The 17,096-nt window shown below is 40.4% G+C and overlaps 2 protein-coding genes across 2 annotated transcripts in view; one reads left to right on the top strand and one right to left on the bottom strand.

Annotated features, from left to right (window-relative positions):
* LOC109472017 (elongator complex protein 1-like) overlaps window positions 1-13,866 on the top strand; it is a 60,051-nt gene extending 46,185 nt beyond the window's left edge. Inside the window, exons 30-38 of the mRNA XM_019771590.1 lie at window positions 7,148-7,209; window positions 7,534-7,596; window positions 8,316-8,376; window positions 9,067-9,180; window positions 9,532-9,643; window positions 10,610-10,737; window positions 11,486-11,640; window positions 12,467-12,539; window positions 13,164-13,866. Of these exons, the coding sequence (XP_019627149.1) occupies window positions 7,148-7,209; window positions 7,534-7,596; window positions 8,316-8,376; window positions 9,067-9,180; window positions 9,532-9,643; window positions 10,610-10,737; window positions 11,486-11,640; window positions 12,467-12,539; window positions 13,164-13,234 (839 nt within the window). The 3' untranslated portion in view covers window positions 13,235-13,866. The remainder of the gene's footprint in view (window positions 1-7,147; window positions 7,210-7,533; window positions 7,597-8,315; window positions 8,377-9,066; window positions 9,181-9,531; window positions 9,644-10,609; window positions 10,738-11,485; window positions 11,641-12,466; window positions 12,540-13,163) is intronic.
* Window positions 3,700-4,852, bottom strand: LOC109472016. The gene has a single exon (XM_019771588.1). The coding sequence runs from the start codon at window positions 4,834-4,836 to the stop codon at window positions 3,718-3,720; it is 1,119 nt and encodes a 372-aa protein (XP_019627147.1). The 5' UTR covers window positions 4,837-4,852; the 3' UTR covers window positions 3,700-3,717.
* Window positions 13,867-17,096: the final 3,230 nt, after the last annotated feature.

Genomic DNA, 17,096 nt, shown 5'->3' with positions numbered 1-17,096 from the left:
CGCCACGGCACTTTATTCTCTCCACATGTATGTTACAAATAATATGTCAGCATATAAGCATAATAAATTAATGAAGTACATGAGTCTTGCGAACATAAAACATTTTTTTTTTTGTGTGTGTGTGTGCTTATCTTATTTCTCTTTCAGAGACAGAGTAGAGAGTCTTATTCTTGTCATTCTGAATAGTAATCATGAGTGAATGTCTTAAACAAATGTAGCACATTGTGTTTTCTAAATAACTCAGGATGATCCTTGTATGCTATCCAAGATACATAAATTGTATATTTTGCTAAGGTGACATAAAAATTATCTCCAAATAGTACAGAAGCTATCGTATTTGTGTCTATAGTAATATCATTTTCTGAAAGCAAGTGCTTAACTCCCCCCCAGTAGTCTTTGATCCTTTTACATTCAAAAAACATATGAACATAGTTTTCATCTTGGTTACAAATGTCGCATTTGGGACTGTATATGGTTCCTAGGGTATTAACTATTTTCCATTTGTTCAATAAAAACTTGCAAGGAAGTATTTTATGCAGTAATTTAAAGTTGAATTCTTTTAATCTATTTTCTTTTAATCTTCTGGTTTGTGTTTCCCATATTTTCTTCCAGTTAAGATTCGGGAAAAGACTGTCCCAGTAAGATTGGGAGGAAGGTATAGTGATAATTGTAGACAGACAAAGAGAGTATAAAAATTTGGTGTCAAGCTTTTCTATAGGTATTTTGCATAAATTGATCCATATCATATGGCTTTCCTTGCGAATCTTTATCTTGAAATTTTCGTTTGACCATATTCTATCATCGTATATTTTCACAGGATCCCCCTTCCCCCCTCCAAGTTTCTGCCAGGCTAGAACCACTTCTCTATAAAAGGGTGGGAGTTTAGTCAGGGGTAGAGTATTTTTTTTAACATCAAAATTACATCTAAAAATATCGTAATGTCTTCCAAGTTTGGTAATAAAATGTAAAGGTATTGCTTGCCATCTTCGTATGTTATTGTGATCTGTTTGTATAAGTCTCTTTACCCAGGCCGCTTGTAGGCTTTTACATTTGGAGAATATATCAACCATTTTGATTCCCCCTTCTGAGTAGTTGGAATATAGTGTTGTACGTTTTATTTTGTCAGGTTTATTATCCCAAAGGAACGAGAAGGCTAGTTTTTGAATTTTTTTAAGTACCCATTCTGGGGTTGGAATCATAGACATATTGTAGACAACTTGAGATAAAGCTAAAGTTTTTATAACATAACATTTTCCATACAGAGTTAATCTACGTTTCTGCCACCTTTGGAACATATTTTCAATCTTACATATCCTTTTGTTCCAATTCAAAGATTCGCATACCTCTTCTGAAAGACTAAAGTGCAATCCTAGGGATCTAATGGGCGTTTCCGGCCATGTAATGCCGAAAGGTTTATCTTTACGTTTCTGAAAGGATCCTACCCATAATGCTTCACATTTCCCTAAGTTTAATCTAGGTCCTGCAACTAAACTAAAGGAATCCACAATATCAAGAGCCGTGCGTATAGAAAGGTCGTCAGATAATGTTAGTGTCGTATCGTCGGCGACCTGGCTAATCTTAATTTCAAAATCAAGGTCATGAACTTTAACATTAATACCTTTAACCGAGTCATTATGTCGAATTTTCAGGGCTAGTATTTCTACGACTAAATTAAATAGAAGGGCAGAGAGTGGGCAACCCTGTCGGATACCACGTTGGAGCTGGAAAAAAGCTGTCTTCCAGCCAAAATTAGTTATACAGCATTCTATGTCTGTATAAATCATTTTAACTAAAGAGATAAAGTTCGGTCCGAAGCCAAATTTCTCAAGCGTTTTAAACATAAAGTCCCAATTAACTGTATCAAAAGCCTTTTGGAAATCAAGGCAGATGATAGCTCCTGGAATGTTATAATGGTTGCAAAAGAAGATAACATCATGTAAAACACGAACATTCTGACCGATAAATCTAGATTTCAAATAAGCTGTTTGATCGTGTGAGATGAGAGTTGGGAGAGTTGCTTGGAGTCTTTTTGCCAAGGCAGCTGCCAGCAACTTATAATCAGTATTAAGGAGACTGATAGGTCTCCAATTGGCGAGATCTTTTCTGTCTCCCTTTTTAAAAATAAGTTTAAGGACTGCTCTTTTTTGTGACGGGGACATACATCCCTTTTTCATAGATTCTTTTAGAGCATCGAAAACAAAATCTCCAATGCTGTTCCAGAATGTAAGATAGAATTCTGCAGGAAGTCCATCAATTCCTGGGGATCTATTAGTTTTCATTGCTTTTAAAGCCTCAAAGTATTCCCCCTTTTCCAGGGGTTTCTCTAAAATCAGTCTTTGATGTTCAGAAAGGCTAGATTCTAGTTCAACAGTATCTAGAAACATGTCAATATCACTGTCAGAGACTGAGTTGTCTCTTGTATACAAACGTTCATAAAAGGATTTTTCTAGCTGTAAGATTTTCCCCTGATCGGTGACATCAGTGTCGCCATCAGTTAGTTTAGTGATATTATTATTTGCGGCTTGCCATTTTTCAAGGTTGAGAAAGTAGGAAAGAGATTTTTCCCCTTTTTCAACCCATTCTGTTCGTGCTCTAATTTGAGCACCTTTGGCTTTTAATTGGTAGATTTTCTCAATCTCTGTTTTTACGGTAATATATTCCTTTAAAGTTGTTTCATCTAAGTTTTCATCTATTTTATGATCTAGTTCTAGTAGTCTTTTTTCTAAGTAAGTAAGATCTTGTTTCATTAAGGCGGCTTTCCGTTTACAGAAGCCAATGGAGAATTCCTTGATTCGTTTCTTGATAAGTTCCCATAGGAGCTGTTTAGAAATATTAGAGTTTTTGTGTTCCAGAGTAACCTCTAAAATAGAATTTTCAACACCGTCCATGTAATCTTGATCGGAAAGGTATAATGTATTTAGTCGCCAGAGTCCTGGCCCACGCTTTTGTTCGTTTAGTTGCAGTTTTATAAAGATGGCCTTATGATCAGATTTCATGGAAGGCTTTATGGTACACTGTAAAACGTGTTCGACAAGAGATTTTTGAATAAGCCAGAAGTCAATTCTGGAGGCCACTGGTCCTGGATTCTTCCTTCTCCAAGTAAATTGTTTCCTCTTGGGATGGAATTTCCGCCAGATGTCAACCAGGAGTAAGTTTTGCTTTAAATTATTCAAGGAATTCCCACCTGTGGGTGTTTTCAATGTGTGTTTTGATTGCCTATCTAACTCACAATCATTTAAATCATTGAAATCTCCACCTGCTAACAGGTTAGTGATCTGGTTATCATTTACCCAATCACAGAGATCGCTAAAGAATTTCCCTCTCTCAGTGCGATCATTGGGGGCATAAACATTGAGGATACAGAGATCATGCAATATAACAATCAGTTTTCTTCCATCATTACCTTTTAAGACATCAGCTACATCAACATCCAGTCCTTTTCTAAAGAGTATTGAGACCCCTCGACTATGGGTGCTACCAAAGTCGTGGAATTGTAAGCCATTCCAGTCTAATTCAAGATCACTAAGAATATCAGTGGTAAAGTATGTCTCTTGAAGGAGGAAGATGTCCGCTTTCTGTTGACTTAGCCAAAGGTAAACGATGTCTCGTTTACATTTGTTGCGTAAGCCGCGTACATTTAGGGAAAGTAAACTAAGTTCAGAGGTCATGGGAGTGAGTGTGACTTACAGGTAGCATGAGTCCCAAGTAATGTCATGTCTAACAGTTCAGGCCTCCGTCTTCGGGGCTGACTCTGCGGAAGTTGCCAGGAGTATCGATGTGAGTTCCACTGGCAGCATTACGACTTGTCTCGACGAGGTCGTCGATGCGTTGTCTCATGATCGCTGCTTGGTCGTCTGTGTTTATGCTGCTAGTTGTAGTGGAGGACTGGTTCTTCTTTGTGGTACTTCTCGTTGCCACGGTTGGTGCGGTAGTCTTGTTCGTTGTCTGGGACTGGGGCCGGGGTCTTCCCCTGTTCCTAGTACGAGTTGCTGGTGCAACATAGTCTGTGATTTGGCTCTGTTTTCCCCTGTTAACCTGAGATTGCTCAGGCCTGTCTCTGTGATCTTCCTCTTCAGGTGAGCTGGGGGCAAGCTGAACAAAAGCTGTGCTGACCCGACTCTGCTGTTCATTACTGGATTCTTCATTCCCAGCAGTGGTGTCGGTAGGGGGACGTGGAGCAAGGGTAGAAGCCACGCGAGCACTGTCATTAGGGACATGTCGCGGTCGCGTCTGGTCCTTAGGTTGGTCTCGGTAGAACACTCTTGCCCTCCATCGCCCTCCAAGCTCGACAAATCTCGGAATGTGCTCAGTAGGGTTTGTCGGAATAGCCATGAAGGCGAATCGGTCGCCGGTTTCACAGTTGGTCAGCATACCGTCGACTCGAAGCATTTCACGTTTCAAAGGCCCGAGAAGTTTAGCCCCGTAGCTTTTCAGGCCAGACGCTAGAACTCCATCGTCTACGGAAAGGGGCACATCTCGAACTGTGATTCTAACTCCGTTTCGCTGTTGAAAAGGGTGATTGTCACTGATTTCAACATACCTGTCGCGGAGGCTGATCCCTGACGCGATGAGAGAAGCACGTTCCTCTGGATCGCGTAGGTAGAGACGCCACAGGCCGCGAACCTGTTGTATTCCGGCTATGTTTGACGCTTGAACACGGCGCGCAACAGCTTTGTAGACCTCGACGTTCGTGAAGAAAGTCTCGGAAGGACTAACGGCATGAACATCCTTCTCCAGAAAGAATACTGGTTTACATGAGGATGCTGGCGGTGCGTTAGGGGCCGTCGGCGCGGTGTCTATGGCCTTGCCATTCTCGACTGCTGACGCATAACTCATGGCTGTCGGTGGGAGGGGGCGGTTGTCGTCGTTGTAGTAATCAGGAAACAAGGATCAGCAAAGCAGGAATAAGGAGAGTTGTACTCTCAACCTTATCCTGGTATCTTTGCCGGGAGGTTACGAAACGGAATAACTTGAAAAACTAAGGAAAAAGGCTTAGAAAGGAAACTAAAACTCCTAGAGAAAGTGGAGCTCTAGAAAACGCAGCAGGTCGCCTCGCAAGGCATCATGGAAAGGGATGGTACATGATAGTTCATGGTGGGGGATGGTCTTTCAGCACTAATGAAAGGGATGGTACATGATAGCTCAGGGTGGGGATGGTCATTCAGCACAATAAAAAAGGGATGGTGCATGATAGTTCAGGGTGGGAATGGTCTTTCAGCACCAAGGAAAGGGATGGTACATGATAGTTCAGGGTGGGGATGGTCTTTGAGCACCAAGGAAAGGGATGGTACATGATAGTTCAGGGCGGGAGATGGTCTTTCAGCACCAAGGAAAGGGGTGGTACATGATAGTTCAGGGCGGGAGATGGTCTTTTAGCACCAAGGAAAGGGATGGTACATGATAGTTCAGAGTGGGGATGGTCTTTCAGCACCAAGGAAAGGGGTGGCACATGAAAGTTCAGGGTGGGGATGGTCTTTCAGCACCAAGGAAAGGGGTGGTACATGATAGTTCAGGGTGGGGATGGTCTTTCAGCACAAAGGGAAGGGATGGTACATGATAGTTAAGGGTGGGGATGGTCATTCAGCACATAGAAAAGGGATGGTACATGATAGTTCAGGGTGGGGATGGTCTTTCAGCACAGAGAAAAGGGATGGTACATGATAGTTCAGGGTGGGGATGGTCTTTCAGCACAGAGAAAGTGATGGTACATGATAGTTCAGGGTGGGGATGGTCTTTCAGCAGCAATGAAAGGGATGGTACATGATAGTTCAGGGTAGGTATTATCTTTCAGCACCAAGGAAAGGGATGGTACATGATAGTTCAGGGTGGGGACAGTCTTTCAGCACCAAGGAAAGGGGTGGTACATGATAGTTCAGGGTGGGGATGGTAATTCAGCACCAAGGAAAGGGATGGTACATGATAGTTCAGCACAGAGAAAAGGGATGGTACATGATAGTTCAGGGTGGGAATGGTTATTCAGCACAGAGAAAAGAGATGGTACATGATAGTTCAGGGTGGGGGGTGGTCATTCAGCACAGAGAAAAGGGATGGTACATGACAGTTCAGGGTGGGGATGGTCTTTCAGCAGCAAGGAAAGGGATGGTACATCATAGTGCAGGGTGGGGATGGTCTTTCAGCACCAAGGAAAGGGATGGTACATGAAAGTTTAGGGTGGAATGGTCTTTCAGCACCAAGGAAAGGGATGGTACATGATAGTTCAGGGTGGGGATGGTCTTTTAGCACCAAGGAAAGGGATGGTACATGATAATTCAGGGGGGATGGTCATTCAGCACCAAGGAAAGGGGTAGTACATGATAGTTCAGGGTGGGAGATGGTCTTTCAGCAGCAAGAAAAGGGATGGTACATGATAGTTCAGGGGGGATGGTCATTCAGCAGCAAGAAAAGGGATGGTACATGATAGTTCAGGGTGGGGATGGTCTTTCAGCACCAAGGAAAGGGGTGGTACATGATAGTGCAGGGTGGGGATTGTTTTTTAGCACCAAGAAAAGGGGTGGTACATGATAGTTAAGGGTTGGGATGGTCTTTCAGCACCAAGGAAAGGGATGGTACATCATAGTTCAGGGTGGGGATGGTCTTTCAGCACCAAGGAAAGGGGTGGTACATGATAGTTCAGGGTTGGGATGGTCTTTCAGCAGCAAGGAAAGGGATGGTACATGATAGTTCAGGGTGGGGATGGTCTTTCAGCACCAAGAAAAGGTATGGTACATAATACATACTAGTGCAGGTTACTTCTGAGTTAATGTACATTTGTATTGTACAAGGTACAAGGTGCATTCTGTGTGATGGAAACATGTCATGGACTAAAACGTACTGCAGGCTCTTCCAGGGAATACACCCTTTTATTCTAAAATTGCTCTTTGACACATTAGCACAATCATATGTAAGAAGAGGATCATCCAAGGCAATTTTTGAAGTTAGAATCATCAAGAACAACTAGGTCTGCAGTACATGTAGTTATAAACCTGGCTCAAAGCCAGTTTATTTTGTCACTAAGTGATGCCATCTGGTGCACAACTAGACCTGTATTTTCTTGGCAAACTTGTAGATACTGTAGTTAAACATTTTCATCTTTTGAAACAGAATCTGATGTTCCAGCTACTGATGAGTTGTCTGTCTGTCCTGGCAGGTTTTCTGAGGAACAACAGCAGACAGGGTGAGGCAGCTGTACTGTTGGAGCAGTATGTTCAGGTATCTGGCTGATCATAATATATATTATAATAATCATAATGATAGATGTAGAGAATAGAGCAGGAACGTGGGATGACTTTCAGCAGCAAGAAATGGAGACAAGACACCAATCGTTGTCATGGGCCAATGGAACTTTATTTCCATATAAATTTCTGCAGAATTCTGTCTGGAGCTCCAAAATTCTGGATAATTCTGCAGATTCGGGTTAATACCCAGGGGGTCCTCAATGGCTGCTTCATACTTCTTACATCATTTTTACCTTTTTACATTTTGCCAACGTGCTATGTTGACTACAACATGTTGAATGTCCTTTCTTATACATAGGATGAGGAGGGAGCTATCATCACCTTGTTGGAAGGGAACCAATGGGAGGAGGCTCTTAGAGTGGTTTGTCGTCAGTTTGATAATGGATTGTTCTTGTTTATTGATCATCAGACCATGCCAGTTTATGTCTTGAACTAAACTGAAGTATAAAGTTAAACAAGACTGGCAATTAAAACATACCTTGCCATGGCGACGGTGGTTGCTGTTAGGATTATTGTTTGCATGGCACTGCCATCATTTCATGATTTTTTGAGGAAGATTTGGTACCTGTTAAGTCTAGACAGATTCAGTGCACTCCTCCCCTGAGTGTATAGTGAACGAGCCCCAGGGTGACAGAAAGTAGGGCCATCTGGGGCAGACAGGTCTTCCCAAGGGTTTCCAGGAATGTGGGCATAGATGTAGGTCAGAGAAATGCCTGTGGACATTCCACACCTGTGGACAAAATGCCTGACTGTACGGTACCATTCCTAGAATTCTTGCAAACTGCACACAATACTGTACCATTAGGCTCCTCCCTGAGACGTCGCCAAAAAACAATGCAACTTGTCTACATTAGTGGAAACACAAGTGGACTAAAAACTTTAATTTGACCAATTATCCCCCCCCCCCCGCTCGCTCTGTTTTCTATCTGATATTCAGTTTAGCATTACCAGAATTTTCAAACTCCTACAACCAACAAATGAAATGTGTGGCCTCGTGTACGTTCATCATTTTTGTTTTTGATGACTGTGTGCAGTTTAGTGGTCTTCAATGTATAGTGACAAAAAGTTCCTTTTTTTCAGATTAACAAGTACAACAGGACAGATATTATTGACACCAACTTCAAACCTGCACTGTTGGAAGGTGTGTAACTAGTAAACATGTCATCAGGAAATATTTCTCACACATGTCCTTTCCAAGCTTAAGACTCTGTAAAGTCTTTTTGGTAAATTACTTATTATATAATATTTCCCACAATGATTAATATGCAAAATAATAAGGACATTGTCTTCGTAAGGTCAATCAAAAGGTCACACCATTTTAATTTCATGGATGACATCCGCTCGCACATTGATTTTTGCCTGTTCTCCAAAAAAAAAAAAGATCACATCCTCCGAGTCTCTGGCCTGGCTCTAGGCCTGGGTAGTCCATGGTAGTTAGCGACAATACAGAGCCAGGAATCCAGGCTACCAAAGCGCCACAACTCAAGAACTCAGTATATACGTACAGTGCCACGATTCATGAATTCCGCAAAAAAACAGCATGTGCCGGCTTGTCGTATAAGTCGCTAAGTAGCATTTTTATTTTTTGGCAGGTTCTTTTTAACTCCCCCGCGCGCACTAGTTTGGGGCTCTTCGGGGGATGTCATCCATAAAATTAAGTCAGTGTGGCCTAATATGAAGAATTAGTTTACAAGAAATTAATACAGCCTCTGAATGTTGGCCATATGAAACATTGCTACACATACATGTATGTATCCCAAAACTTATGAAATCCCATCTTGGCTTTAAATACACAACACAACTTACAGTCTTACATCTATTCTGTTTCCAGCCTCTCAGAGACAGCTGGCCTTCCTACAGGATAACAAAGCACTGTTCACCAGACATAAGGACAGACTTGCTGTGGTAAGAAAGGAGAAGGCCAAGGCTTGCACAGAAATCTTAGGTAAGTAGGATACAGTATATTGCTTGGATTTTTAACCTCACTGTATTACTTGGCTTGCAACAATGCAATACATGATGCACGAGCTGGCAGCATTGCCTAATAAAAATGTAATATTATGCAGGACCCAAAGTTAGTATATGTGATGCACTAAGTATTTATTAATGCCATATAGTTGGTTAATTAATATTTAGAATTATAACAAAATTTTCTAAAGCTGAACTTTGCCAGTATCTTTATAAACCACTTGTTATAAAGTTTCATCTTTATTTTTTTTTTTATCTCACAATCTACATGTATGTAGAATTAATGTTAAGTTGATTTTAGTTGGACACAAGTTTGTATTCTGTACAGGTGAAGACCATGCAGACCAGGACGTTGACCTTTACTCTGACACCAGTAGTACCACCAGGACCCACTCTTCCCACAGCTCAGCAAAGTACTCAGGCACCTCCAAAACATCAGGGTCAGTATATGTGTATGTACATACCGAGTGCAAATTTTTAGAAGTCTTCAACACTTTCTCAATTAACCATCAGTGCTGTCATCACTTAATATACTGTTACCAGATGTACTGATAGCAGTTGTGCTGTCACCAGTTGTGCTGTTACCAGTTGTGCTATCAAATGTTGTACTGTCACCATTTGTGCTGTCACCAGTTCACCAGTTGTGCTGTCACCAGTTGTGCTGTCACCAGTTGTGCTGTCACCAGTTGTACTATCAAATTTTGTACTGTCACCACTTGTGCTGTCACCAGTTGTATACAGTCATCAGTTGTACTGTCAACAGTTGTACTATTAACAGCTGTGCTGTCAGTTGTACTGTTACCAGTTGTGCTGTCACGAATTGTACTTTCATTAGTCATACTGTCTTCAGTTGTATACGGTCATAAGTTGTACTGTCACCAGTTGTACTGTCTTTAGTTGTATACGGTCATCAGTTGTACTGTCACCAGTTGTACTGTCTTCAGTTGTATACTGTCATCAGTTGTACTGTCACCAGTTGTACTGTCTTCAGTTGTATACTGCCATCAGTTGTACTGTCACCAGTTGTACTGTCTTCAGTTGTACTGTCACCAGTTGTACTATTACCAGTTGTGCTGTCACTAGTTGTACTGTCACCAGTTCTACTATTACCAGTTGTGCTGTCACCAGTTGTACTGTCACGTTGTACTGTCACCACTTGTGTGGCACCAGTTGTGTACTGTCATCAGTTGTATACAGTAATCAGTTGCACTGTCATCAGTTGTACTGCAACAGTTGTACTGTCACCAGCTGTACTGTCTCCAGTTGTATACTGTCATCAGTTGTACTATCACCAATTGTACTGTCAACAGTTGTTTACTGTCACCAGTTGTACTGACAACAGTTGTGCATGAGGTATGTACATTGTATGTTGTATGCTGAACGGTTTCTTTTGCTGTGTTTTTCAGACGAACAGCCAAGAGCCGTAGGAAAGCAGAACGAAAGAAGCTTAGTCTCCGGGAAGGCAGCCCATATGAGGACCATGCATTACTAGTTGCACTAAAAGACATAGTAGATGCGGTAGACAAATCCAAAGGTATCTTGTACAGTTCATTTTGTATGCTTGGAAAAGGAAATCGATATAATTGATTAAAAATAACATGTAACTACATTGTATAAACAAAAGTCTTTAGAGAAAGTCTTAAAAAAACAGGAAATTCTGCATGTCTGTATAGCCAACTTGTCAGCACGACAGTCCAGAATAGTGCTATTGGCAAGTGGAGGGGGTGTAGCAATGAGCAGTACAAATACAACACACGATCTTGCCATACTACAACTTCTAAAATGATTTACAAAACTGTATTCATGGTAACAGTTACATTACATGTACATGCATGTACAGTAGCTAACTTTGAATATGTAGCTTTGGGTCATTTATCATATTAATTGTGCAATATAATTGGACCAAGTCCTATAAAATACAAATATGCAAGAATAGGTTACATGTATACAATACGTAATACTATGCATTGTTTTTAGAATGGAGTGAATTGAATTGTAAAATGGAAATTGGTGTTGTAGAACTCTATACAGTTTCCTGAAATATACACTTACAAGAAATACACAGTAAAACTGTTACTAGTTCGATCTTCAGTGCCTCGGTACCCATCCTATAGATTCAGGTTCTGAGAATAGTCAGTCTGAGATTAATTTTTTTTCCCTCCCAGACCAGTTTTTCACTCAATTGATGCCTTGCATGTAGATTCGCTGATTTACACTTCGAAATACAGGCTATTTCCTCGGGTTAGCAGTATGACATCAACAACTTTTTTTGTTATTTTCAGATGATGTGCATAATTTGCTGAAGATGTTGGTACTGTTTGGGTTTGACTGTGAGGCTGGAGTGCTGCAGGCCTGTCTGGAGGGTACCCTGAGTCTGATGGACAGTTGTACTGCAGAGATCTGGCAGACTGGTGGTGGCAGTCCACAGACACAAATGGTAAGTCATGTACACACTAACCACTGCTTAAAGGGGCATTTTGTAACATTTTTGCACCAAAAATTGATAAGTATTTTTAAAGAAGTTCAAAGATAAAAATATTCTGATTGAAAAATATCTTTGTGTGATCTTCGTGTAATTTACTTCCACTTTGTAACATATTTTGTGCAATTATTATATTAATCTCAGTGAACATTTCTGACATTTATGGTTTGCGCTGAAAACAACTCACACGAGGCACACTCAGTTTGTGGTGCCACCACAAACTACCCCAATGTAAATAATCATGGTGCCACGGTCCCACCCTCATATTACGCAGTGTAGGAATAATGCGGTGGTTTGCGACGTCTACCACATGCGGGAGATAGAGGTCACAGTCTAATAAATTCAATGAAATTAGGAAAAACGCCAGTTATATAATAATCAAAAGTAAATGTGTTATGATGATCATAGTACATCAGTAGCATGCATAGTCCAGTGGTTAGCAATCCTGCCTCTGGACTAAGAGGTTGGGAGTTTGAATCCTGGCTGTTGTCGCTCAACCGACATGCACGCTACTGTTTAGGGTTGCAGTCCTTAGGACGGGACGTTAAGCCGTGGTCCACTGTTCATTGTGCTTGTCGAAAAGAGCTAGGGGAATTTCCCCGGTACAATGAACCTGTAAATACTGTACATAGCATCTGTCTTCTCTGTCACAACCGGAGGAAGACTAGCTCTTCAATGAGCTAAACTGGTTCGAGATCACTTTCACTGTCAGTGAAGGTTATTATTCAGATGATGATGATTATGCTAATGAGTTACTAAATTGAATACCTGCCTGCTACAGACCCTTGGTCCACACTCAACAGTTAACAGTATCCTGGCATCTATGAATGCTGGACCACAGCCTGTAGACCCAGGTAAGTACATGCACTGAGTCTCTATTTATAACAATAATGATTATACAAATCAACTTTATTGCTCAACAACTGTAGCTGGTACAATGTATGGCAAAGAAACAACAATGGTACATACATAAACTAATACTAAGTTTACATATAATTCTAACGAGCTAGTGATGATACTAAAGCTAATCTATTGTGTTTTCTTAGGAAGAGTATTATTACATTCTGTAATTCAGGGGATATATCAGCTATTTACAATCTGGTGTCGCTTTTGTAGTGATTCAGATATGAATTTTCCAACGTACACTGATATCTGAGTAGGACATGAAAGGAGCATATTAAAGATATCTGATTCATGTAACAGCTAGTAAACTGAGTACACCCTAATCCTAATGCTGTCCCATAGCCATGTGACTCTTGAATCACTCATACTGCCGACTATTGCAATGCTCAACAAAAGTCGTGGATAATTACATGTACATGTAAATTGGCATCGGCTGCTTACCAGTAATGATTATTCCGTCCTGGTTTTAGGGTGTTTTGGGGGTTACTCACCGTGTAGTGCCCTCTAAATTCCCTACAGCGTACAAAATATAGCTTTTGTTAGCTAAGTCATCTATTTCTATCTTTTACCAACAGTTGTTGCTGTTCCTCCACCAGCTAAGCTGAAGGACTCCAAGTGGAAGCTGTCTATACTGGAGGGAACATAACCCATTCCTAATAAAAGGGAATAGGGGGGCTGAAAAATTGTTGAATTTTTTATAGAATATGATTTTGTCACGTTTCATGACTGTGCCACTATTGTGACAGGCACAATATTTATTTTCTAAAAGGAATACACAATTCAGCAATTTCAACAATCACAAAATGTTGTCCTCATATCAAGTTTTGAAGCCTTCCTGTACTTCTGATGTCTCTAAGTTACCACAATTGAATTTCATGTCCTCAGACATTTGTAGGAAATTCATGGGAGATAGAATTGAAAAAAAAAGACCTGTGGTAGATCGCACATATGTGCGTAATAATTATATAAATATTATGCACAGGAGTAAACAAAGACAGGAATGGTTAACATTTCATACAGGTCAAGTAATGATTGACATTTTGAATCATAAAAAACACAGAAAATTCACATCTATCATTGCTCACATTTTATTCACAGTTTAACTTTAAGAGGTTGTAACAAACCCTTCATAGCTAATTAAGATACATATAATACAAAACACTGATTCTTACACCAAATTATGACCATTCTTGGTGTTAACATACATTGTACAAGTCATGTTTACCCTAAATGGGTTATTATGTTTACCGAAGGAAAACATATTATTTTTACTCAATTTGCTCATCTTCTTCTCCAAACACTAACCTCTGACCTGGCCAATGACATGACTTGTTGACATCTGTCACCATGGTGACTGGTGTTGAGTTCCATAATGTTGCAAACTTAATGGTCTGCTCTGCTCCTGTCACCATATACTACATGTAGTAGTACATGTATGTGAATATGTTTGAGTAAAAATTAACAGGGCAGACCATGTCCGAAGGTAAACATTATGCATTTGCTTTGCAAATGTTACTTCTCTAGTTGTGTTATTTTTCTTTCTTTTTTTTTGTCAAATCAGAAAAATCATGTCCAAGAGTAGAGAAAAGTGCATGATTCCATTGTGTACTTTTTCTTCACTGTCAGTGTCATGATACATTGAAGCTATTGCATAGAATAAATGCTAACAGGAGCTCTGTTTCACCTTTTTTTCATTTGAGTCATTTTCGGATTTGTCTCCTTAGTCTGTAGAATTAAACCCAGCACTCATTATAATTTTAATTAGGTCAAAATCATGAAGACTTAGTACATGCTACATGTAGCTATGCACTCAATTGAGCTTCCTGAACAGAAGCACTATGAAAAAAGTAATGTATTTTGGCAAAATTGGCCCAGTTGATAGTATCAATACCTCACCTCAAACCATAGTAAAATATCATCTTTGGCATCTGTCTATAAAATTGTTTTTGTCTTTCTCTCCCTGTTAATATGTAACTGTATGTGTGCCTAGATTACGACTGGTTTACTATGTTATCATTTTAACAAGAAATGCCATCAAGAAACTGACAAAACTTGAAAGGCCGACATTTGCTTGGGAGCAAATGCAGCAGATGGCTTCACCGCCTCCCCCGTACCAAAAGTAGATGTATCCCCCTTCCGCTCAAATGGACTTTTCCTAAATGAACCCTGTCCAAAATTGAAGTGTTCCAAAAGTCTATACCCCCATGCAGCAATGGAATCTTCCAGTGCCTTCTGCTGTTGGAACATGATGTAGAACCCTGATAGAACCCGAATGTTCTATTTTGAACTGTGAGTTGGGGATTTGGGTTTTCAAGCTACAATTGCTGTTTTTACTCAAAAAGGTAAATAAAAGTATTTTAAGGGGTTGAATCTAAATAGTGAACACTTAATAGTCTAAGCATTCGGTACCAAGCTGGATTTCAGGCATTTGGTTTTCGTATTAGTGCTTAGGAGTAAAAAGTTTACATTTTTTGGAGAAAAATAGCACAAAAAAAATCCCATTTTACATAACTGTTATTTCTAAAGTTACACACGCCGAAAGCGTAAATAGCGTTGTGCGGGATTGTATCCAAGGATCTCCCATGCCAAATTTCAGGTCATTTGGTTTTTAATATTAGGGCACAGGAGCCAAAAAATGTACATTTTTGGTCTTTTTTTGGTCTGGAAATAGCCAAAAAGCCCTATTTTACACAACTTTGAAGTGGCGTATGTCAAAAGCTTGAATGCCATTCTGCTGACGTGTTCAGGGTATCCCCTTACCAAATTTCAGGTCATTTAGTTTTAGTACCAGAGTCCAGGTTCCAAAATGTATATTTTTGGCCTGAAAATGGCCAAAAAAAAAACAAATTAAACGATTTTAAAGGCGTGTTTAAAAAAAAATGAAAAAAAAAGTATGGGGTATTTGCTCACTTTACCTCCATGCCAAATATCAGGTCATTTGACTGAAAAATGGTTGAGTTGAATTAAAGAAATGGCAGGAGGAGAAGAAGAAGATTTTTAAGAAACATTAGAGAAAGCAATATGTCACACCACCACTTGCACCCTGCTGCACTACTCGATATCAAAACAGCCCAAACAGTACCATCTTTGTTAAGACTGCTGAGTAAAGACAAATGACATGATGTTGTATAATCAAATCAACTACAATGCTGTATATATAATTGACAAGTGTAAAGTAGAGTTCCACAGTCTCATACCTTCGCCAAATATGTTTCTAAGGGCTCCTTTGCAGTCAACAACTTGAGTCGAACTAAATATTCACCAATAAGACATCAGTGTGCAATCATATAAACGTCAAATAAGGAACCGCCACGCAAGTTTGTTGTATTAATCAGTAAGATCGGAATTACTGCCCTCCCAGAAGTTCAAAATGGGCCTTATAAAAACCTTATCAATTCAGACTGTGGCAGCAAACAGGCTTTCACATGAGCCATGTTGGATTACAGTGTACTTAAAGGCTTTTCATTAATGTCAAAATAATTACCATATGAATCTCGACGACCAGGTGTTGGCGGGAAAACTGGCATGTTGAACAGACATGCACTGTAATCCAACATGGAGGATGTCAACTACACTTGTTGTAGTTTGTCATTGTCGTTAGATAGACATTGGAACAACTAGCCACTGCCTCCAAAAATGGAGGTATACACCAAAGAAAGTCGTCGTAGCCGCATAGAGTTAGTACTCTCTGTCATTGCTTCTTCCTGACCTCCATGTTTTCTTCTTCTCCTTGATGCCCAACATCATAGTAATGATGGCTCTGGCATGTTTATATAATAGGGTGCGCTGTTGCCGTCAACGTTCGTGCTCCCGCTCTGCTTATTGTTACTAATCCAGTGTATGAAAGTCCGTGTCTAGTTCTCCACTTCTCCCGGAAGCCCCCTGCCAGCCAGACGTCGTCTAGACGTAGTGTCTAGACCCGCGAAGCCCCCTGCCAGCCAGACGTCGTCTAGACGTAGTGTCTCGCCGTACGTTGCGACAGAGCGTACTATATATATGCGCACGGGGCCTGATTAGCTCATTCTCATGCTGTTCTACACGCGCAATCTGCTCTCATCGTAATCTCATTGCTTTGCCTTGCTTTGCTTTGAATTCGACGTTTTGGAGAAAATGGCGAGGAACAACAACAACGGTGAGCCCGATCATATTTTCAGTATTGTTCGCTACACAGTTTAATCTTGCCCATAGAACGAATCTCATCAACAGAAACCCTGGCTTATTCATGCCGATTTGGAAGAGTGTCACTAAAACCGGGATATACCAGACTCGAGTGCTTCTTGAAGAAAGGAACACTAACTTCCGTCTCGTAAACATTCATTACCATCTGAAACTATCGAAGCCATTTCTGAGATTGGTAAACAATAGTGTAAATAATACATGTAGCAGAAAAAGTACGCCACGAAACTCCCTGAAATTTCGTAGCGTAATCTTGAAAACTGGCTACTTTCAAAATGAAATGAAATGGCCACCGGACGAAAACCTACTTGCTTTAGATTGTTGACGTTGAA

Source organism: Branchiostoma belcheri, unplaced genomic scaffold, assembly GCF_001625305.1.
Source record: "Branchiostoma belcheri isolate BF01 breed outbred unplaced genomic scaffold, Haploidv18h27 scaffold260, whole genome shotgun sequence".
Taxonomy (NCBI): Eukaryota; Metazoa; Chordata; class Leptocardii; order Amphioxiformes; family Branchiostomatidae; genus Branchiostoma; species Branchiostoma belcheri.
This window is presented reverse-complemented; position numbering and strand designations above follow the sequence as displayed.